We start from the raw sequence: 23,365 nt of genomic DNA on the forward strand, positions 1-23,365 counted from the left end.
TGTTTACAGCATTATTCTAAGAGCTCATACTGAGAAAATCATCTGTGATCATCCTAAACCCATTAAGTCACTACTTTCCAGGACAAAGTCTCATTATTCTGCAGCAGAGACAGATATATTTCTCCGGTGTCACATATATTTCATTTGCTTCAAATATATTTCATCTGGTTATAATAAAGTGCATTTTACTAGAATGTGGCCATTATATCAGGGGATTCATATTATTTAATATCTTCAACTTCTCCCTTACATCAATTATCTAAACCTATCAAGCACTAATGAGCCTCATTCATCTATGTCTTCCCATTAGATACTCCTATTTTTTGATTCCTCACTGAGCCAGCTTTTAATTCACCCAATGTGTACCTTGATAATTCTCTATGTCACTCTATGTCATTTTTTAAAATGACAATATCATTTGTATTATATTAATTTGTATTATATTCTTGGGAAATTCAAGTTCATCATAATAATGCAAAAATTCATATCCTGAGGTTTGGAAGATATCTGCACTAAAATACAGGATTTTTTTTTCTCACTATAATGCAAAAATTCCTCCCTTCCTTCCCAAGTTCAGTGAGAACTTTTCCAAGATTAAACCGATTATCAGACAGTAATAAACAAAGTGATATGAACTAGAGCCATAACAGAACATTCAGTCAAAAAACAGGAACCTTGAGTCTGACTTCAACTGTCCTAGGCTGCATTTGAACTCTTACCTTTCAAGAGTGATGCAACTACTGGTAAAAATAATGTCAATCTCTACTTTTGTTTCACTATGAATAACTGAATACTAGTTTCCAGGACAGAAAATTGTTTTCTCTCTCATTTTCAGATTCAGAGATATGTAATATAAAATGGTGAAACTTCAGCTATAAGTGTTAGAAGACATCCAGGCAAGTCTTCCCAACAGGCCTGTGGAAAATGTGTTTAAAGTTGACCTGGAGCTGTCTGGAGAGATTTGGTAAATCCTTCATAATACAAGCGTAGCAGTCATGACACTTTCTAGAAAGGGTGGGGAGATGCAACATGCTGACTTTTTTGTTCTGGTTTGTATTACCATTCTTGAGATATCTGGTGAAAGAAAGACACCCTAGGTTTCTTCAAAACAATAATGAATCTCAAATTAAAGTTCCCAGAAGTTGACTGCAGATTCACTTCTGAGATAAGAAAAAGCATTTGCAGTGAATTTACTATTCACTGGGAATATCTCTAACTACATACATTATTTCTTATTAACTTGGCATGTAATTCATTAATACATTTTTGCAATGCCTTACATCCACATTTCTCAACAGAGAAAAAAAAAACAACAAATCTTGCCCCAAGTCATAAACACTGAAAAAGACTTCTATAATGCATCAGAGCAGAACACAAATGCAAAAAGCTGCATGTGACTAACAGGAATGTGTTTGTGTTAATCCATAAAAGTTTCAATCAACAGATTCTACTCTAGGTTTGGTTCTGTCACTCATACGCATACATATAGTAACTGGCTCTAGCAAGACGAAACTTTCACATAAAAAACATTGCAGCACTAAATTCCTTTTCATGTACTCCAATCAAGCAATTTTCTAAATCTTAGGAACATCTATTTTTAAAATTTATTAAGAAAGAATATCTGTTTAGCTGTATGAACTTGCTCAGCATAAGGAATTTCACCTGCAGACAAACACTGTAAAGTCTGGAATTTTACTGGAACACATCCTGAATTTCTTGATGCTATAAAAAGTAGTATTTCATTTTTTGGGTCTTTTTTTAGGCAGACATTTGTGCAGAATAGGAAAACGACCATTTTATTCGTTACCTGTTGAAGTGATCAGTAGAGGGATTTTGACAGCAGTGTTTCAAGAGAAGTACAAGAATGAGTGGAATGAAAATAGATAATACTTTTTCCTAACAATCAGCTTTTACTTGTTAGTAGTTGACTTTCCTTCGCAGACCCTTAGAAAGGAATTTGCAGATGTATAATGGCAAAATGTATAAGTTTCTTGCCAAGTTTAAGACTTGTCCCAAGAGTAGCTAATACTTTCATTGTCAAGCTGAAGTTAGGATGAACTGATTGTAGCCACACTGCTTAGTGTGCCAGTGAGAACAGAATTGCCATGCCTTAATCAGACTGGAGGAAAGGAACGTGTATACACACACATATACACATTTAATATGAAAAAATGAAGCAGTAAGTTCCCTAAAAGCCTAAGTTACCCTCCTATCAGGTACATCTGTGAAGGTGTAGGGATCCTGCATATCCAAGGCTTTTGAATCTGGAGACATCTGCTCTGTGACTTACTTCTTCACTTAGGCACCCAGGAAAGCAGACTGACTTTGGGCAGCAAGTTCATCCCAGGGCTACTAAAAGCAGGTCAAATTTATCACAAAAGACAGTTGTCATCCTTCCAAGATTCCTGGAAGCTGGCGATGCATCAGAATTCTTCATCAGCAATATTTGTTGGGTCTGTTCTTAAAGTAAAATTTAAGCTGGCTCTTGCCAGTCCTCTGAAACTTTTCAGAAAAGCTGTCTGAGAAATGCCTGGTGACTGCGGAAGTAGTTCCTCTGTTTCTTTGCATCAGTGCCCCATAATGAATAAAATTGCTTTTGTCAAAGAACTCTCATCCACCTGAAACACTGTGGATCTGGTAAATATTTTCTCCAGATACCTCCTGTCTCCAAAAATGATGTTTATGCATCCTCTGAAAAACTTCTGCAGAGAATTAGTATACAAACAAAGTACTGAAGACAACAATGGAGAAATATTTTAAGAGGAAGAAAACAAAAGTCTCCTTTTACATGTTTTTAGTGACACTAAAGTCACAGAAGAGTCACGCACCCTTCATTTTGGATAATACTGCCTTGACAGTTCTCACTCCTCTTTGCTCAGTGTATATATAATATCAAAGAACATATTTAACAAACAGAATACGTTTAGTTATTAGATGACATTTCTGGTACAAGAAGTATGCACTAGTTCCTATTATGTTAATCACAAAATTTACACTGTAAGGGAAAAAAAACCCACATCTTTCTCTGGTATATGTTTGCAAATGTATATTATTATAACTGGTGTAAAACTTCTTTAAAAATGACTGATATCTAGTTTTTTATATTTGGATGCTCCAGGTAAATTTTTATAATGCTGTCAGAGAGCCTTAAAGGATTTAGAAAGTCAAGTCCAATTTTCAGGAATTGAATACCTGCACCTCCTTTCCCTAAGACAAGATATACACTGCCATATCTGTGTTGCAAATAATTGTGAGAAGATTTTAAGATGCTAAAAAGTGTCCTAGTTCTGTTCAGTTATCAATCACTGGCACTGAAAATAGCCTCTTTAAACTCCTGCATTTGAGCACATTTGCACCTCTACCCCAAATAAAAGCTTTTCATTCTTTTTCTTGTAGAACAGTAACCACAAGGTATTAATTTCCAAAGAACTCAAGGTGACTCACATATCTTCTCTTTTTGCATTGTTTTTCCACTACCAAAAACTAGCTTTACACCTGGCTGCTATTATCTGAAGGTAGTCAAAGAATGTGGTAAATATTATCCACATGTAATTTATTAAAAGCCGAGTCAAAGAACAGGTGTTGCTATTGTAAAGATTAATTTTGCAATTCTTCTGCTAAGACTCATAAATTATGAACTCCTGGGCCCCTCAACACTAAATCACAAGCACAACATCTATACAGATTTATTAACTTGAGGGTGAAAAACGATGCAGAATCTTGCCAGCTGCTCAAACTACAAGCACTGGCATCAGCAAGTACACCAAACCACTCCCCGAGTCCCCACTTTACAGCTGGGAATTTGCAGCTTCTTCTTGCCAGCAATGATGGTTCTGCACTTTCTGCTTCCCTATGACCTAGATTATCATCTCTCTTGAGTATTTTAACATTGTTATTTTTAATAATGTTGATGACCATTAAAAATCAGAGATAGGAATTATTGCTTCGATAATCATTTTTTGTTCTACTTCAGTAATGTTAACAGAAAGATTGACATACTCATGCTCTTCAGTATCTCAGCATGTAAATTGAAATTTCATAGTCAAACCTCAGGCTATTTATGGATTTGTGGAACTGTATATAGTTATTTTTTTGTTTTGTTTTGTTTTAAGTGGCATCATTAAGAAATATATCCTGTTTATCTGGTATGATTATCATTAACCATGAATTCATTCACAGCTATTCCATTCCATGAAGAGATTGTTTTTTTCATATTTTTAACTCTGCATGTTTAAGGAAGTTTTAGTCACATGCATTAAGATTTCTAAACACACTGATCAAATCGCCTGCTCTTTTTAAGTACATCACTTTTAAGTTTGCATATTTACCCTTTCATATTGGAAATCAATTGCAAAATGTGAAACATTTAATATTTTCAGCAAGACTATTTATGGGTACCTTGTAGCCAGATACAACATGCTGCAGTTTGAAAGTACTGTGATTTATAGCATGCTACTTGTTGTGACCTGTTCTGTCATTTAGGTTATGATCCTGCTGACCTTTATGTTCATGATTAGACAACTGCTTCAAAGAGTGTAGGAAATTAAGGATTACTTGAGCAACTGAGAACTTGTTTTCATACACAGGAATTGAAAAGAATGCAAGCAAAACAGAGTTAATGAAGGCTCTACTTTTCAGAGCTACTGGGCTTGTGTGCAGTTTTGGTTTTCTTTCCTTTCTCCTCCACAACCTCTCCCCTTTTTCCTTGTCAATACAGATTTACTGAACAGAACACCTATTTCAACTTCATGCTACTTCTCTGCAACAGCTACTTTAACACTCCAGAACAAATCATTTCACTTAGCTAGGTAAGCTGTAGTCCCTGATCATTTTGTCAATGCTCAGTGTCTGTAGGAAAGCTTATGGAAAACAATCCTATAATGTTCAGCCCTGAAGCAAATGAGTAATTGCTTCTTATGAGAAAAGTTCCTCTGAGCAGGCATGAATTATTTGTAAGATTTAGTGATACAAAAAAGTTCAAAGTTTTTTGAAATATCATCAGCTCCTAACAAATAGACTTACGTTTGTCTTGGTCAGCTTCCATTCCTTCATTTTCTGTATCACTCGGCAATATCCAAGGCTGATGAGCAAGTTGAAGCTGTTGTAAGAATTCATCCTGCCATAAACAGATCTGTTTTAGATAAAATGGCATAGAATGGTACTACGCAAATGCAGATGGTAGTACTTCAGTATGAATCAACTAGATAGGAAAAAGCCTTCAATTAAAAAATAAAAATAAAAATACATATTTATATATTCTTGCTGTGATGTGAACTCAGAATGTAGAGGCTACGCAGGCTCCCCAGATACTTTTTCTAATGGAATTCTTGTTTTCTTGTTTATCCATTTAATCCAGGGGAAAAAAAAAAAAAAAAAAAAAAAAAAAGTCTATTTATTTAATTTTCTGCTATAGCCAGTGACATACACATACTCATCTTTGAAATGCAGTGACACAAAACAAAATGTTACTAAGGATATCGTTTATTCTTGCAGTTTTTGAACCATGCCTAGATATCTAATGAATGATTTGCTTAAGCAAGGCTTTGATTTATCAGAACTTTCACCGTCTTCAATAATGTAACAAGGATCTTCAACCTGATTTAGAACATACACCTTTATTGGAGAAGTAGAAAGCCTAGGAAGGAATAATGGTATGGAAAATGTTGTCTCCCAGTTACCACAAATCTCTAAGCATCAAAACACTAATGTTACACACAGTTAAGAATCTGTACCTGCCTTTAAAATGTTTTTTCATCACCTACTTTTTACAAAATATATGTATGTATATAAAAATATTTTTCCATACGTACATGCTCATGTAAGCATGTACACTCACATGAAGTATCATGACAGGTTCCTTTGCAGTACCGAAGGTGAGAGTTGAGACCAGGATGCATAGTTTCATTGCAACAGTAACTCAAATATGCAAGTTGAGTCTCTGAAATTCAAGTCAAGGACTGTCCAGATATCATAAAATTACTGGTCAGATTCTTATAGTCACCTAAAACAAAAAGAGGCTACAAGCTCTTTCTCATTCTACCAGTTGGAAACCAGAATCTACGTACTCCAAGTTATATATATTGTGCAGCGCCATGGCATTATTTTTATTGGGAATCTAGGTAACCCGTGGCAATAGGTTATCTGGTTTAAAAATATAAACTAGGTTTGTTTTACTCAGTTCTTGGGAACTCGTCTCAGTTGGTGGAATAAAACTGTTAATTAATTATTTTATTCATCTGTTAAAAAAAATCGCAAAAGACTGCTGCAATGACTGAAAAGGAAGCTTGGGCAGCAGACCCAGCTTTATGCATGTATTTCACTTCATAATTTTCTCACAATCTGAGATAGTTGCTGACTGCAGCACTGAAGTGGGAAAAAGCTTTGGTTGGCAGGGCAGGATTACTGCAGCAGTAGCAAGTGGCTCTCACACTGGTCAGCATGCTTTTTAATCTTCCAGAACTACAGAGTGAAGTGGGACTGGCAGCAGAAGAGAAGGGAAGTACCTGACCAAGAAGAGTCCTCATGACACTGAATGGTGCTGTGCACTCCTGTGATTAGGAAGAGGCCTTGTGTTAACCAATGATTCAAATCAGCTGAAATCTCCTAGTATTAACAATGACGGACCAATAAATATCACTGAACAGCACTTCACGCTGCCTGGATGAATAAAGTGACTAAAATTCCAAGTGCTGAGAAAATGTAATGGCAAACAAGGGAGTCAGTAGTATTTTTATCTCAACGGCTATTGATAACTATCACAGCATTGTGTCACTTTAATGGAATCCATCCTGAAGAGATAAGCAGTATTCAGCATTCCTATGTCAATTTATACAAAACACCAAAGGATACAGTCAATGCATAAAAATATCTCTGCAAAAGGATTTGGAGCTGTGATTTATTAGTTTTATAGAGATAATAAAACTATTTCTCTAGGTAGCATTTCGTTGCCATAATTCAATTCAGCCTGAACAGAGCTGATAATAAAACACACCTGTTAAAACTTTGTAGTATTATGTGTGCCAAGAGGCAGAAACTTGTCCACAAAGTCTCAGATCATTATAAGTTTTGAGCATTAAAATAAAATTCTTAACAGCTGATATGTTAAATATTTGCCAGATTATTTAAGATGTGTGCTATAACAAGATTAAACCAGCACGGACATTACTAAAACTTACTAAGAACTCTGAATTGTACTCTGAATATTTTTGTATTTTAGACTTATTGTACTCTGAAATATTTTACAAGCTAGGAAGCATGTATAATGTATTTAGTGATATGTTAAATGTCCTGATAAATGGCATAGTGACAGTGCAAATTCATGCATACACTGTATTCTTTAATTCAAGCTCCACATGACAAAATGTGCTGCTGGTACTCAGTAACTGTTTCCTTTTCAACTGACTTACTCTCATCGCATGCGTACCAGCTATATACTGATTAATTCCATTAATACCACATAAGAGTAAGGAAGCAGAACTCTTTGCAAAATATTATCTGAGTATCTCATACAGGGCTGGCCATGTAACCACAGTGCATTCACATCTAATAGAAATTCCCTGCTCACACCATTAAGTCTAAGAAGAATAAAGGCAACTTCCCTTATTTTATTTTACTGTTTTTATACAGGAAGAAGATACAAAACCTATAATGAAAGTTGCGAAATAATATACAGTATCAGCTTTTAGTTTTCATACATTTGTAATATGCACAAGTACAAAGAACTTCATTGTTCACATACCTCAGGCTACCTCAGATTTCCCAAGATTTGACTCTATGCTCAAAGAGAAATCACATGGGCAAAAATAGAGGGACACTTCTACCATAGCAAAAGATATTATAGAACAGCAATACTTTCTGGGGATGTTCTGTCCATACTCTTGTTTTTTTCTAAGACAGAAGGATCTGGAATGGGCAAAGATGGCTTAAAAGAGCTACCAGAATTCCAGCAGGACACCCCAAACATGAGGCTGGCAGCTACAGATTGACCAGATCACCACCAGCCAATTTCTGAGACTGAATTAACCTCAAGCACAAATATGCCATACCAGCCATTTTCCCCTTGGAATCAAAGCTAGTCCCCAGGGGAGCTTCAGTGAAGTAAAATATCACTTGCAAGTGTCAGGAAGGGACAAATATGGTTTGGATCTGGGTCACTATCAGCCAACATGCTATTGTGCCCAGTAAGCAAAGAGAAAGAAAAGTGGGTCACTTCTAGCAGCACTTATAACAGTGGATAAGATCTTGCACAGGAATACTGATATTTGGTATTAGCTTTACAGTGGTCTTGCTGGATGAGACCGGACATGTTATTCCATCTGTAAAACAGGGTAATAGTACTGCTCTTTTCTTAAAGTACTTTAGGCACACATGCACACATAAAAAATATATAACAGGACATCATTATTAGAAGTAAAGAAGTAAAGTTTGGGATTTGGCAAACAGAAATAACAAATCACAGCAAATTGAAATGGATTTTCAAGATTATCATTACTATTATCATCAAATAGTGTGGAAGTGAGAATTTTTAACTGCCTGCCTCGTTAGAGGAAAGATCAGAAGGGATCTAAGAGTTGATGTCCCTTGGCAGAGATGCAGGGCTATTACATGGCACTTCCTGAAGTGCCATTACAACAACTGAAGTTGACATCACCTGACTATGTATCAGTGATGACAGAAAAGATAAAAATAAAACAAAAATGAAGTGTTTTAGTGGGAAACAATGAAACCTTTCATTTCTTTGGAACATTACTAAATGAACTAAATGAACTTCAATTCTCATTTTCTGGTACGTGAGAAATTTTCATCACACAAAGACACTCATCTCTCCAAATAGGGGGCAAAGGGTATTATTAGAGAAAAAAAAAAAAAAAAAAAAAAAAAAAAAAAAAAAAGATATTTTTATTACAATCACAATCACAGACATTTTTTTTTTTCCATGGAAAATTTATGGAAAATTTCTAGTTTGAAAAAATATATCAATTTTAGACATTTTAATCCTTGTATTTTTAAGTTGGGTTTTCAAATCTGGGTGGAGAACTAGCTTAAGCAATGGGATTTATGCACTGATAATATTTTTCAACACCAAACATACAGATCCTTCTCATCAGACTGGCATTTCCTGAGAAAAACTCATCTTAGTGAGGCATGCATCTGAGATAGACAGCAGGGCTATTCTTTCGCAGATTCTTTTATTTCCATTGCCTATACACTAAAGTTATCTTTAAGGCAGCTAAGGTTTGCAGAGGAGAATCCCACTCAAAATTTACAAGGTACTTTAACTTCTCTTTTTATACAAAGTCTAATCCTGTAAAAGCCATTAATATAAGACAGGAAGTTCTTATGCTCTGAATAAGTCTAGCTAACATGCACAATAGTACTAGATAGTCGTTTGGCAATATTGGACATTTTCCCATTTCAGTTCAGCCTTTTATTTCAGAAAATATGTCCATTAAGCAATGACTAACTAATAATTCCAGTCTATCAAAAAAAAAAAAAAAAAAAAGAACAATTAGACCAATGTAATATTATGTGCTGTCAGTGCAGCAGGAAAAATACCCTGGAATCATAAAGATAAGATATAGTTGTATTTAATAGTCCAGAAATAAGCAACTCAGAAACTGTAAGGCTACGAAATCTGCTGTGCATTATGCAGGCAAAACCCTACTGATCCCTTTGAAAATTTTGGGGCATGAGTGCTTCATTACAGTTTCCAGAACAATCTTAAAATTTTCTCATCAATACTTCTCAAAGTTGAGCAGTATTTCCTGCAACTTTTCTCAGTATTTTGTTTCAAGTTTCTTTCAAAACATTAACATTAGGTATATTGACACCACTTCAATGGAAAACACAATCTTGTCTTTATGTTACAGTAGCTCCTAACCATACCCAAAACATTAAATTGAAAATCTTACTTCTGACAAACTGCTTCTTTGAGCAGTGACAGTGACAACATCTCCACTCATTTGCACAGAGAGCCCTGAAGCAGCGCTGAGGGTCCTCCCCATTTGGCTCTTCGATGTCAAAGATCTACTCCTATGCAAACTGATGATGCTTTCCTTATTTCCTTGATTGCTAGGAGTAAGCGGCCGTGCCAGCAGGCTGTTTGGGGTCACAGGTCTGCTCCCCGGTGTTGATGGAGTTGATGGCCTGTTGGTTTGCACACCAGCTGTCAGAGGCCTGCTGTTTGTAACACTCGAGGCCTGTGCTCGGCTGCTAGTGGGCAGTGGTGGCGATTTGTTTCCCTGGAGCTGAATGTTTTTCCCCATTTGAGTTGGGACATGGGGCCTTGGATTTTGGCCCTGTGTAGCTTGGAGATTGCCTTGAGGATCAGATGTACCCAAACTGTGATGCTGGATGCTAGGGCTTCTTGAGAGCCTTGCTTCTTCCCACAGTGCTAGGTCCTTTTCAATATCTGAGCACACAAACACATAAACAAACAAAAACCTCACTTTCATTTCTCTCAGGTTTAAATTTCTTATTGATTCTCCCCACTATACGTGACAACCTGTAGTTCTGCAGAGAAAATCTATTCATCTTTAAAATACAGGGCACCAGAATTAATGGTTTGACAATTATGTCCTTAGAATCCATTCACAGTTGATTTACTGAAAGCACATCTATCCCACAGAAATGTATTATTACCATTTAACTGAACCACCTAGCTATGAATTTCACTACAATCTATGGAAACCTCTCTCATTTAATCAAACTTCTCTGTGACTTTTGCACAGTTTCTCATTAGTAATAAGATAAAATGAGGCTGTGAGCTAAACCTGCAATCCTCATCTGCACTGTCGTGCAATCCAAAAGCAAGATGAGCAAGATGAGACTTAATGTTTCCAGCCTCCCTGCCTATTGCCCAAACAGAACTCCGGGGTCAACAACTCCTGACTTCTTGCAGATCTAGGTCTGTAATGCTGCCTGGATCTGAATTATGTGCTCTGGTTTGTCTTCAGTGCTACAGCAGTTGAAGGGGTCACCAAGGTCTAGAATTTAAGAAGAAAGGTGCCCGCCATTTGGTGTTCCAGTTTCTACCCCCTACAGGGCTGTATGAAATAAGATCCTAGTTAAAAACAGAACAGTTCAGTGATCGTGAGGAAACTGTCTTCTGAATTCATTTAATTCATATTAATGATTTCAATCAATTAAATCATATACATTCAGCCAAGTTAGATGAGGGTTGCTGGAATTCAGGTTAGCATAGCTACTATACTGAAAGGTCCTTGAAAGTAAAAATGTGAAGAAGCCTGACAGGCAATTCAAGTTCATTTAATCTCACACAACTGTTCTGAATTTTCACTCTCACTGATATTTACTCTACTGTAACTTGGTTTTGATAAGTTACGCTCTTTTTCATTGAATTGTACAAACCAGAAGCTGTAAATCAGCAAGGTTCTTCTGACTTAGTCATGTATTAAGTGAACTTATAGAAAATGAGCATTTCATTTTTACGTTTCTAAATAATAACTTCAGGTCCTTAAAGTTCTAACATAAACACACTCTAAGCTGCTTATAAAAAAATAGATTTTCTTGCATTTCTGTTTACCAGTAGGTATAAAAACAAAGCTTTATGTAAAACAACTAAAGATGTGCCACCTTTAACATTAATATCTTTTAAAATTATACTTTGAAAACAGGAAAATAAGCCACATCATGTTTATGTTACTACTCCAATACAAGACATTTCTCACATTTACAATAATGTTATTTATAAAGTTGTCAAAATTGAAATAGTTGTGAAAGCCTCAGATAAAGCATCGGTCTTCCAACTCTTTAAACTTGCTAGCAAATTTTAAAATGCAGTTATTCTACCCAGCACACAGTTTGGAATATTTCTAATTGCCATTTTAACCTTACAATAATCTTACCAAATTTGACCTCTTAAAATTATTTCCATTTCGAAACAATTATTTCTTGAAGTACTCTTCCATTATGCTTTAAAAAAAAAAAATCAATACACATCACTTTGGAATTTATAAGATGCCTGGCTGAAATCCAGGGGCCAAGAAATGACAATGTGGGTTATGTGATTTGAACCAAATAAGGAATACTCTCCTTTAAAGATTCAGTTTAGTTTGTGTATCTGCAGAATTCCAGATCTCTAACTTCCCCATGTTGATTCAGCATGCTAAGAAATGTTTTGAATATTTAAGGATTTAATAGCAGATAACTACACATTATATTCTGGATCACATTTTCTTCAATTCATATAGTAGACGACTGTTAAACATTTCTCCGCAAATAATTTACATGTTTTCATAATGTATTTGTAATGTCAGTATTATTTAGCTCATGTTCTCTTTTTTTTTTTTTTTTTTTTTTTTTTTTTTTTTTTTTTTTTTTTTTACTTCAACTTCAGGTTTTTAATGAGAAGGGAAAGAAAAATATCACAGATCTCCACCCTTATGGTATTATCTGATACTCGGTAAATACTAGAATTCAATTATGGAAGGATTTTTTAAAATCCCTTGTCAATGTCATTTAAAGGAAATAAAAATGCAGGAATCAGAAAAACACAAAAGCATTTTACTTGCTTATCAGAAATTCTAGAATAAGAATACCATCCATAATGCACCTACAAACTATTTACGCATCTACCAATTCTACTTATGATAAATCATATTCCAGAAGTATGCAGTGACCACAGAATAAGCATAACAAACCAAATGGGCATGTTACTGGAATTAACTACTGAAAAAAAAAGAATTTTCCATTTGTGTGTGATATAAAGCAGCCACAGTAATGTAAGAGACTGGATTTTTGACAAAAGTATCACTGGGCCACATGTAAGGAAGAAAAGGAAAACTGCTTTAAAATCTGATTTCATAAAAATGTTGTTTTCATATAACAAAGCACTGAAGAACTTGCTGACATTTGGTGCTAATCATAGGTATCCACTTGTGCCAGTGTTTAAAGTCAGTTTTCTATGGCATGCAGTCCATAACAGAAAGGCAGCACTATGTCTTATTACATGAGCCCAACTCTTAGAAAACATCTAAATGACTGCACAGTACAGGATAGGACTAATAGATTCCACTGTACTCAGTGAAATAAAGAAGATGACTTGCTGATATCACATTTTGTTGTTGTTGTTTTTCTAATCAATCAGAAAAATAAGGCTAAGCAAACACACTGCTTTATTATCTTTTATGTTATGCTTGTCAGCGAGAGGGATAATTGTCTCAAGCAGCACCGGTGTAAGAGGAAGTTAATTGGTTAAAAAATTAACAGGAATAGGGGAGTCCAATGTCTAATAATAGAGTCATACTCTTGCGAATTTCACTGTCAAAGAAAAATTACTGGATGGTAGAATGCCTGAACCCCCCATACAGGGCTACTGAAGTAACAGGCCCAAAGCAAATGACAACAGTGTTAACGTGAGAAGACCTTGCACATCATACCACAGCAGACGGTTTCAGAGAATAACATAATCCACATAGTTAGCCAATTAAGTATTTAAAATTCTATTTTCCAACCAACATGGTAGTTATTGTCTTTTATCTTCCATTCAACATGGTGGTAGTTGTTATCGTCAACTTCATCTACGGACACAAGGATCTGCGTGTTCTGCATGTTTCAGAGCACGCTGCTTAGAAGAGCACCTTGTACAACCATGGAAATGCTACCAGTTCAGACGTAAATCAAAGTATTGAGATTCCTTGTAAATGACACCTGCCACAACACGGGGACCATTTTTAGTTCTTGTTCCACTCCAAGCAAAAGCTTTTTCTGTTCCTCATTGTGCTCACAGCCATGTCTTCTATTTGATTTCAGCTACAACAGTTTCTAGACAGAAGTAATACAGCTGTATCTCTCTCTCTAAAGAGGATACAATTCCCAAGCCCTACAGGCCAACTTCAAAATATTTTAGAAAATGACACTGAAAATGGTAACTTCTATACCTTATTCTGTAACAGACTTGAAAGTAGGGCCTGAAAAAATTCATTTCTCTCTCCACTTTACCTCAACAGACTTTATATTCCAGCTCTAGATTACTTTTCACAGAGCTGACTTGTGAAGCGCAGTTTTCTTTTTGACAAGTAACGTGTGTACCACAGGACTACTGTAAAGCAGTGCTTTCTCACCCTAAATATCCACTGAAGACTTTTAACTAACATTTAACTAACTGTAGGTGAAGCATCTGTACCTCATAACTGCATAAGTCTAGGTGAATTGTATCACACACACACAAAAAACCGTGTTATTGAGATGTCAGACTGCAAAATATTTAACAACAACAAATACCTTTAATTACTGTATTTAATTAAATTTTATTGTATCTACAAATATTTTTGCTGTTTCTTTGCGAAGAAGGAAATGTGAAGTTTCATCTATTTTCATCAGCATCTGAAATAGATTATCTCTTTTCCTTTGTCTAAAATATTGGCATAGAACTGTAAGGACTGATAAGTGTTTTATCATTCCTTGCTACCATACATACCAGCTAGGTGTTTTTCCATGGTCTGAAGTTCTTTTGCTGCTAAGGAGTCCTTTAAGAGTTTCTGTCTTGGGGAACCGCCAGATCTGACACCCATGGCATCCATAGTCCAAACTGGCTGAGACTTACACAGATAAAAATAAAATGGAATATTTTTTTAACACACTTTCATATTTGTATGTGAAACAATAAAAAACAAGGGGAGGGGGGAGTGACACCTATACCTTCTTACCTTAAATAACACAAACAGTATGCGTTAATAAAAATCAACAGTTCTAGCGTAATTCACATATATATTGACACACAAGCTATTGTTCCATACTGAGAAAATTTAACAGAACAAATTCAATGATTTGCATTCTAAGCAAGTTTGTTAATGGGAGCTGCACTTTAATTTACCACAACGTTTGGCACGATATCTCTGCAAAGCAGCACTTCTGGGAACATCACAGAATTTCCTTCTCAAAATTGCCAGCGCCTTTTTATCACTGTAAAGTATTCCTTTCAGGAACAGCAACTAAATCATCACGGTAACATAGCAGCTTGGAAGGGATGCTGGGAAACAGACCACTTACCACTTTCACTACTGAATGCTGTGGTACTCAGTTACCTGCAATTTCTGCCATTCAGTACAATTTAAAAAAAAAAAAGGTTTTATATGCCTATATATACACCAGAGTATATGATAGAATGCTTAAGACTTGGTTACAAAAAAACAAGAAACAAATACAAAATACAACAAAACAAAATACAAATACAACAAAAAAATTAATCAAAGCATTCTTAACAGCTAATCTGAAATAAATTTTACTTTATTACCTCTCCAAAAATATTTAATCGTATAGGGGCTGCTTACCCTGGTTTCCTAAAGAAATAAAGTGGTCCCACTGTTTTTTGCCTCTTACTGATTTTTGAATCTTTCAGTAAACATCAAACAAATCTAGAGAGGGGCCAGGGTTTCAAAGTCATTGAGTTGATGTAATCGTAGGGAGAAGAATGACTGAGAAGAGGACATAAACACTGTCTTGTATTTAACTGACCATTGTGAAACATGTACCTCTAAAATTTGTTAACACAGATTCCTTTGAATAAAACAGCTATACTGTAAAGTTCCATATTCTTTTCATATTCTATTCATATTTACCAGAATATGAAATAAGTTTACAGCTGCAGGCAATTCTACTGTTAGTAACACAGAGTGTTTTTAGATCACAGCTGGTATTTCTTAATTTGCCAATTGCTTTTTACAGTAGATCTGCTCTGGTTAGAGTCACACATATTTCATTCCAGGCAAATACACGGGAAGAGACAAGCAAAATGTAAATTAGTCAGAAATTGAAGTTATCCTACAAATGCTTTTATTTCAGACATGTCACTAGACTTGATTCACCTGATTTCCCATGAGATTTTGAGAATTTTCCACTTTATTCAATTCTCCATCCAAATGATAATGTGTCTTATTAAGAACACTAAGGAATATTCACTTGTATTAGACTACTCACATTTCCACATGCTTGTTTCTAATAGATAATAGTTATTCCATATCTGTTTCTAGATAGAAGAGTAATTTGATCTATCAGCAGTTTCTCTGAAACTTAAGAAACTAAATAAGAGATTGGAATGGGTAAGAGGGCCTGTAACGAAACCGTAATATTCTGTTTTTTATCTGTTTTTACATATCATCTTAACCTTCAGATTTTTATGGGAGAAATAGCCATTTTTCTTTAAGTTTAATGGAGAACACTTCATTAAGGGAAGAAAAAAACAGCAGCCTTTCAATAATGTCTAGAGCAAAAAATTCCCCAATGAATTGTCTTTGAGTACACAGTTTCACACACGTAACTCTGATGAAGTACAGAATAAAAGCTAGTCAGTGGTCTGTGGTAATAACTGAAGACCAAACATTTAATCTAGTATTCTCAGCTTTGTTCAGATTTATTGTAAGCAAATTATTATGAGTTTTCACTAATTCTCTAGCCTCCAAAAACACACACTTGCAAATGTTAGCCTTCTCAGACTTTTTCAGCCTCCATCTCCTTTTATTCTGGAGACAAAATAATCTTTCTCTTCTACAAACCTCTAATGCTTCTTCTTACACCCTTCCTCTGCAATACTTCTTTTATATGCATCAATATGCATACAGCTAAGGTGAAGGAGTGAAGCCAACTCAGTCAACTGCCTGTAACAGTAACTAAAATAAATGGAGAAAAATGATTCTTTAATGGTAAGCACCATGTCAGTGCTTGAAATGTTTAAAAAAATATACGAATAACAGTTAAATGTAAATTGCAATTGGGAAATCAAAAAGATTACCTCACATCAGCAATACCTTTGCATGCTTCAATTCAGATTATAAATCTTGTGCAGATTCACATAAAACTGAGAGGAATGGCTGTGCATAAGCAGATACAGGCACATCAAGTCGTGTACACACATGCATTCTGTAAATGCTTGTGTCTGCCTTCACCCCGTTAACGTATAGTTACAGAGATTACAGAATTTGTGTTCAGTTCTGTGCACAACAAAGATGCACACATTATTTGGAGAGTAAGTATTAATGTTGGATCTGATTTAAAAGCAATACATTCATGTCTACCTTGCAGATGCACCATTTCAACACTGTGAAATTAGTGAGACAACTTTGGACAACATTTTTCCAAAAATTTTGTAACATTTTCTGTGCATTTCCTGTACCATGTGCTATCATAAGCCAATGGCATTTTGTGAGACAACAGCACTGTAAAAAGAACAGAATAATAGTCCAATAATAGCCATGGAAGATGAGATATTTAATAGTAGCCATTTAATTACAAATTATGGGCTCATAATACCGTTTTACAATTAAACACTCAGTAGAAAGAAAGAATGATCTGAAACTATTAGAATAAAAAAGTAATGAATTTATTAGGGCATTAATACTGCTGTATTACCATTATTTTTTGCTCTTTCATTGAAACTAGATATTCCAAGACCATAAGCAACAGTATTGTCCTGAGAGCAGGAGAGATATGACCCGTAGAGGCATGACCAGAAGAGGGCTGCAAAAATGACCAAGGGATGGAATATCTCCCCTACAAGGGCAGGACAAAAGAACTACAGCTGTTCAAACTAGAGAAGTCTCCAAGTAGATATGAGAAAAGCAATTCAGTATCTAAAGGAGGTCTATAAGAGAGAAGGGGACAGACTATTTAGCAGGGTCTTTTGAGACTGGACAAGGGAAATGGTTCCAAACTAAAAGAAGGGAGATTAAAATTGGATATAAGGAAGAAGTTATTTACAATAAAGGTGGCGAGGCTCTGGAACATGCTGCCCAGAGACATGGTGGATGCTCTGTCCTCGGAGGCACTCAATGTCAGGCTGGACAGAACTCTGAACAACTGGATGTAGCTGTAGGTGTCCCTGTTCATTGCAGAGGAGTGACCTCTGACCTTTAATAGTCCCTTCCAACTCAAACAATTTAATGATTTCTGTCTTTCTGAAGGCAGGCTCAGGTAATGTTTTGTTTGTTTGTTTGTTTTCCTCTCTAAATAATACGGAATATAAAAACAAACAAACAAACAAACAAAAACCCTCTCTTAATGAATACATCTAAGTGAATAACATATAAATAAAGAAAGGTTTCCTTAGTGTCATCAACAATGTATGCAACAATCTCAATATTAAAGGATAAATAGAAGCTAAAAGCAGGGGATGTTAACAAGGAGCCTGTGGAAGAACATCAGTTCAAATGCTTTAGCAAGAAAAAATGAATTCACACATCTCCAGCAGAATTCACAGGTATCCCTTCTCTCCACTGGATAAATGGCAGCAGTTCAGAGATGTCTCTTAGGAGAGAGATTCAGACTATCCAGTCAGTAATTTAAACCTTTCTATTCCATTTTTATCAATATGTAATCTTTATCTCCTGGCCAGGTACAGCAGAGATAAAACACTGATGTCAGTTATCTGTTATTGATAATGACAGTAGACTGAAAGTAGTTGAAAATTTTTGTGTGTACGTATAAGTGCATGTATAGAAATAGTCTTTTTCTATTCCTTCAGCATATTCCAAACTGCAATTGGCCTCAATTGTTTTTTTTTTTTTTTTTTTTTTAATATTAACACTAAAATTATAAACAGCCTATTCATATTAACATGATTTTATATCTTAATATGAGGATGTTCCTGAAAGACACGCTTGCCTTTTCAGTTTGTAGGAACAGCTCTGGGTGCTGTTCACAATCATCTTCAAACTTTGAAGGTAAGGCAAAGTCTCTGTGCTGGAAATATGTTCAAACAAAGCTTTCAGGATACATTTGTCAACTTTAAAGGTCAACTACGCATCCATTTCCTAATTGGTTTTCCCTATATGCATCATTATTTGTTCACTAACTTTATATTCATCAGCACATTCTTTACTTAGATCTCTTAGCCAAATTACTCCTAAAATAAAAATTACAAAAGATAAAGCCAAAGGGAATGTTTGTCATCACTGGTTCAATGAAGTTCCGGAAAATATCGTAACTTACTGGGAAAGCCACACTGGTACACAAACATAATTAAGGAGGTCATAAGAATTTAAGGAAGTTTTCCACGATCAATATAAGTACTTCAATTTGCAGCACAATGTAATTTTGACAGCGTGCATCAGTATAGCTTTTATCCCTAGGAAAAACAGTGCAGATGTGAATGTCTGCAGTGACTTGGGCTGCCATTTCTGTGTAATCCCCCATGGATGCACAGGAAGTTCTGCAGAGATGCAGCATTTAAAATATCTGAGGCAAAGAAGAAGGCCTCCAAATTACCTCCAACACCATCAGGAAATCAAATGACTGTTTGAAAGTAAATTAACCCTTCCTGCTGACCATTAAAAGTTTGGAATGATGGAACACTACTCTTCTGTATCATTTTGGCCTTCTTCAGAGTTAAATATCTAGGTACCCACAGGCACCTAGTTCCACAATATTTTCAAGCACAGTAGGGGAACTTGTTGTTAAAACAATTAACCTCCTCAAAAGTCTGATGCAATGTAAGAAGCCACCTCTAATCCCCATTTTCCACACTAGGGCCTATTCTACATGAAATACCATGTAATTGAAATCATGAACTTTTTGCTTCCCATGGCAGGCAACATTGTACACTCAGCCTCACACTAGAAAAGTTTGGGTTAACTTACAAGTTTTCTACTTACAGATTGAAGAAGGAACTACGTGGGCAACTGGGTATAACATGTTTCAGCTTCTAAAACATAACCTTATGTAAGCTTCAGTCTTGTTTTACTCACTGTTATTTGGATTAATATTTTTCAATTTGTCACTCCAAAGACACCAAAGTTTAAGAAACAAAAAACCAAGGCAATCAGATTTTTTCTTTAATGATTTTTTTAATTTGCAGAAAAATCATTTTAAAGTAATCTTTTGGAGTATTAAATACTTTAAACTGTGATTATTTTCAGTTCAGAACATACTTGCTTTTCTGCTTGCATCACTAAATGTCTTGAAAGTGTGAATCAAATGCTGCACACAGTGCCTGCCAATGGGGCTGGTGGAATTGAACTCACAAGGGGACGGGGCTTTCTGCCAACTGTACTCCAGCCATGGGCTGGGGGTCCTGCAGGGGTGCTGGGCAGCCGAACCATGTGTCACTAGGATTGGGAATGCACCTGAGATGCTGGGATTTGCAGTACGTAAAATGATGTCAGTAAAAAGAATATTAGCAGTTAAGAAGTGAGAAGGAATTGTTGAGCACTTCAGGTGCTCTCCAAAGCAAAAGAGAAAATCAAAGTAAGAAATTAATGTTTTGCAACTGTACTGACAAAATACGATATGTAATTTGTGAGATCTGTTTCACACAGATGATGTCTAGAGCAAAGAAGTTTGAGGTATGTAATTTAAACTATTTGCTTTACAACTTTCAGGAAATATTACCCGTTTCCCAATAATCTTGATATTATATTCTTTTATTACAATGTATTGTTAATTTAGCTAATGGTAATTGAAATTACACAGTTGCAGTTTGATTTGGACTAGCTGCACAAGAGTTGCCCTTATGTAGTAATATTTATTATTGTTATCAGCTTTATGAGTTAAAATGTAAAAACATGTAACTTTATGTACCTGAATTTTCACATACTTAAAAAAGTGAAGTTGGATTAAAAAAAAAAAAAAAAAAAAAAAAAAAAAGAGAGAGAGACTATAGTAATTCTGTATGTATAATAAATAAATATGACCTTTTTAATTCATGCTACCTCACAGTCACAATGCTGTTATTCAAGAGGTGGCAGTGGAGCCTTAAAATATTTATTTTAATGGCTAACCTTCTAATTTCTATAAGTGATCTCAATCCAGCAAAGAATATTTAGATAAATACTGATGTTTATGTGATTTAAAGTTATAGTCATACTTCTATAAGCATTAAGTTATTTCCTAGAATTGTTCCCTGAGAAAATGAGCAAAAAACCTAAGAAAATTTACATCAGTTATAATGGAAGCTACATATCACTGGAATATAGCTGTATTCAACATGTATCAGTACCAAGAGTGAAAAGCTTAATTATTCCTTGAGCAGAAACCCTCAGATCAGTTCACAAAATGAATTCCCATTAAGCAATTTCTATATATATTACAGAAAATCCTTGTGTATATTCATTCTAGGAAAGCAACAGAGAAGTTCCAAAGGAGAAGGAAAAACAGGAAAGGACATATTTTAAGCAAAGCATCTCTATAAAACAATTCATTAGTGTGTTTTTCCCAAAGTATTACCAAAAACTCAAGCCAACTGCATGCAAAAAAATGTCTTTTGGAGTTAAATGACTTCTTTTTCCCACAGTTTCTGTTTCACTTGTATTGGTTTGCCTTGCATGGATAATTTGCAAAGAAAAATAAACCTTTTCATGTGTACATGCAAAGCAAGATGAGTGAATGCAAAGATTCACGTGAATAAAAACAATAAGCATGAGATCCAGGTGGTAAAAGAAGTAACTCAAGAGTGAACACAAGGGCTATTCAGTGTCAACTGCACAGTATACATGCTCTAATCTTCCTTTCAGTTACTGTAAATTTAGGTTATTCCCTGGATACTTTACTTTTCAATTACCGTTAGAATTTCATATGACCAAACTTTTTCCATGCATCACTTCTGTGTTTTCTTGAAGATAACTAACCAAATATTTATAACAGTTGTTTACAGAAACAGAAGGTAAAATAGGACTCTGAGAAAGCCCCATGGCAAAAAATCTCAAAAAAAAGCTCTGCATCTTGCCTTGCACATTTTCTTAAATTAAATATTTGTCAGAAAAAAGATTCCCACAATAAACCAGGATCTCTAAGGACATCCTGAATGCTTGCTTCCACTTTGTGTCCTTGCAAAACACATGGGAAGAGTGCTGATTCCTGTAAGTACTCCAAACTACTTTCTGCTAGCCTTACTCGTTTACAGTACACTTTGTTTGGGATTGTGCAGCACTGACAAATAAGTTCTCCATTTTTCAAATATGAATTCTACTTGAGAAAAATAAAGCTTAGCACAGGATTCTGTTGAAAAGACATTCAAATGGAAAAGGTCTGATTCCAGGAACTTCCAGACTCTCTAGAAAAATAGAATGTTACAAGAAAATCACAATGTATACACAGTACAAGTTACGTTGAGGCATGTTATACATATATAGATACTCCTTCTCTTCTAATTGCTGACATTCAGGCTGCTTTAGTTTTCATACCAAAGATCTTACATGAGGACTTTTATGCAGAGCATGGAAAAAGGACCCACACAGTTCAATTCTGAAAATGTTCTGAACATTCTCTTGCAAAATCCTTGCTGCTTCATCCCAAAATCTTTCTCAGAAGATTTCTTCTCTGTAGGCTGAGGCACGTTTAAAGAAGATAAGTCAAATATACACGAGTAGAGAGAAATTTATGATAATGACTAGTTTAAGTAGCAACAGACTCATACTACCCTAGTGGGATGCAGTACTGGAATTAAATATGGAACACCTTGAGCTTGATCATGAATTCTTACAGGTAGTATGCACATTTGCGTAAATGTCACAAATCAGTTTGTCTGGTTTATGATAAGCGTCTGATTAAGTTGAATTTATTCTTCCTCATCCTATTTCTTCCTCACCTTCTATCTCCCATATATCTCATATAACATCTGAAAATTATGTGAACTCAAAAACATATTTTGTTATTAATTTTGAAATCCTTTTACAGGCATAATTCTTAATCTTTTAAAGAATTTATGAGAATTCATTGTGTGAATGCATTTATCTTCACAGTTCTATGCAGAACCTTAGCTCTATTTCTGTTTTTTGTACATAAAGACTGTCACAGAATAATTCTAATTGGAAATTATTCGGAGACCATGGAGCAGATCTCTATTCCTTTACAGGTCTAAAATGCAACAACATTTTAACCACTTTATTATTTTTGATTAGATACAAATACAGGCAAACACATAATGCTTGATAGCTGAATGTTACTTGGGTAACAGCCATTTTAAAGACAGAAAAAACACAAACAGTTAATGACACTATTTACACAACAGCTTGAAGATCCAAAACACAAACTCTAAAAGCAGATGAACTAACAGTTACTGACTTCTAGCTCCATAGTAAATAAGACAAAGGGACTTTCCAAACACTCAGTAAAGGGAACCTAGTTGCCCCTGCCTTAGGAAAGAGGCTGTGTAGGCAAAGCAGAACCTTTAAATACTGCAGGGCTATGGTTCTGACTTCTCTTTGCAGCACTGGCACTAACAGCAGTATCCAGTGTGAATTTCAAGGATTCTTCCCAGGCAAGATCAGTGCCTCTGGCACTCTACTGCTGTGGGCAACTTTACCTCTGCCTGTAAAAACAACTCTGTGATTCCAACTGGCAGAACACTAAATTTATATACATTTATGTGCATTCATAAGCATGTAAACACTGAATGTGTGTATGAAAATACTCA

At 35.3% G+C, this 23,365-nt stretch overlaps 1 protein-coding gene across 2 annotated transcripts in view; it reads right to left on the reverse strand.

Moving 5' to 3' along the window:
* The window catches only part of C2H8orf34 (chromosome 2 C8orf34 homolog), a 151,914-nt gene that overhangs the window by 6,605 nt on the left and 121,944 nt on the right, over positions 1–23,365 (reverse strand). For both annotated transcript variants that reach the window (XM_072330249.1, XM_072330248.1), the window contains 3 exons: positions 14,441–14,561; positions 9,912–10,411; positions 5,023–5,116 (listed from right to left, as the gene is read on the reverse strand). In XM_072330249.1, the coding sequence (XP_072186350.1) occupies positions 5,023–5,116; positions 9,912–10,411; positions 14,441–14,561 (715 nt within the window). The remainder of the gene's footprint in view (positions 1–5,022; positions 5,117–9,911; positions 10,412–14,440; positions 14,562–23,365) is intronic.

This window comes from Excalfactoria chinensis, chromosome 2 (genome assembly GCF_039878825.1).
Source record: "Excalfactoria chinensis isolate bCotChi1 chromosome 2, bCotChi1.hap2, whole genome shotgun sequence".
In the NCBI taxonomy this organism is placed as follows: domain Eukaryota; kingdom Metazoa; phylum Chordata; class Aves; order Galliformes; family Phasianidae; genus Excalfactoria; species Excalfactoria chinensis.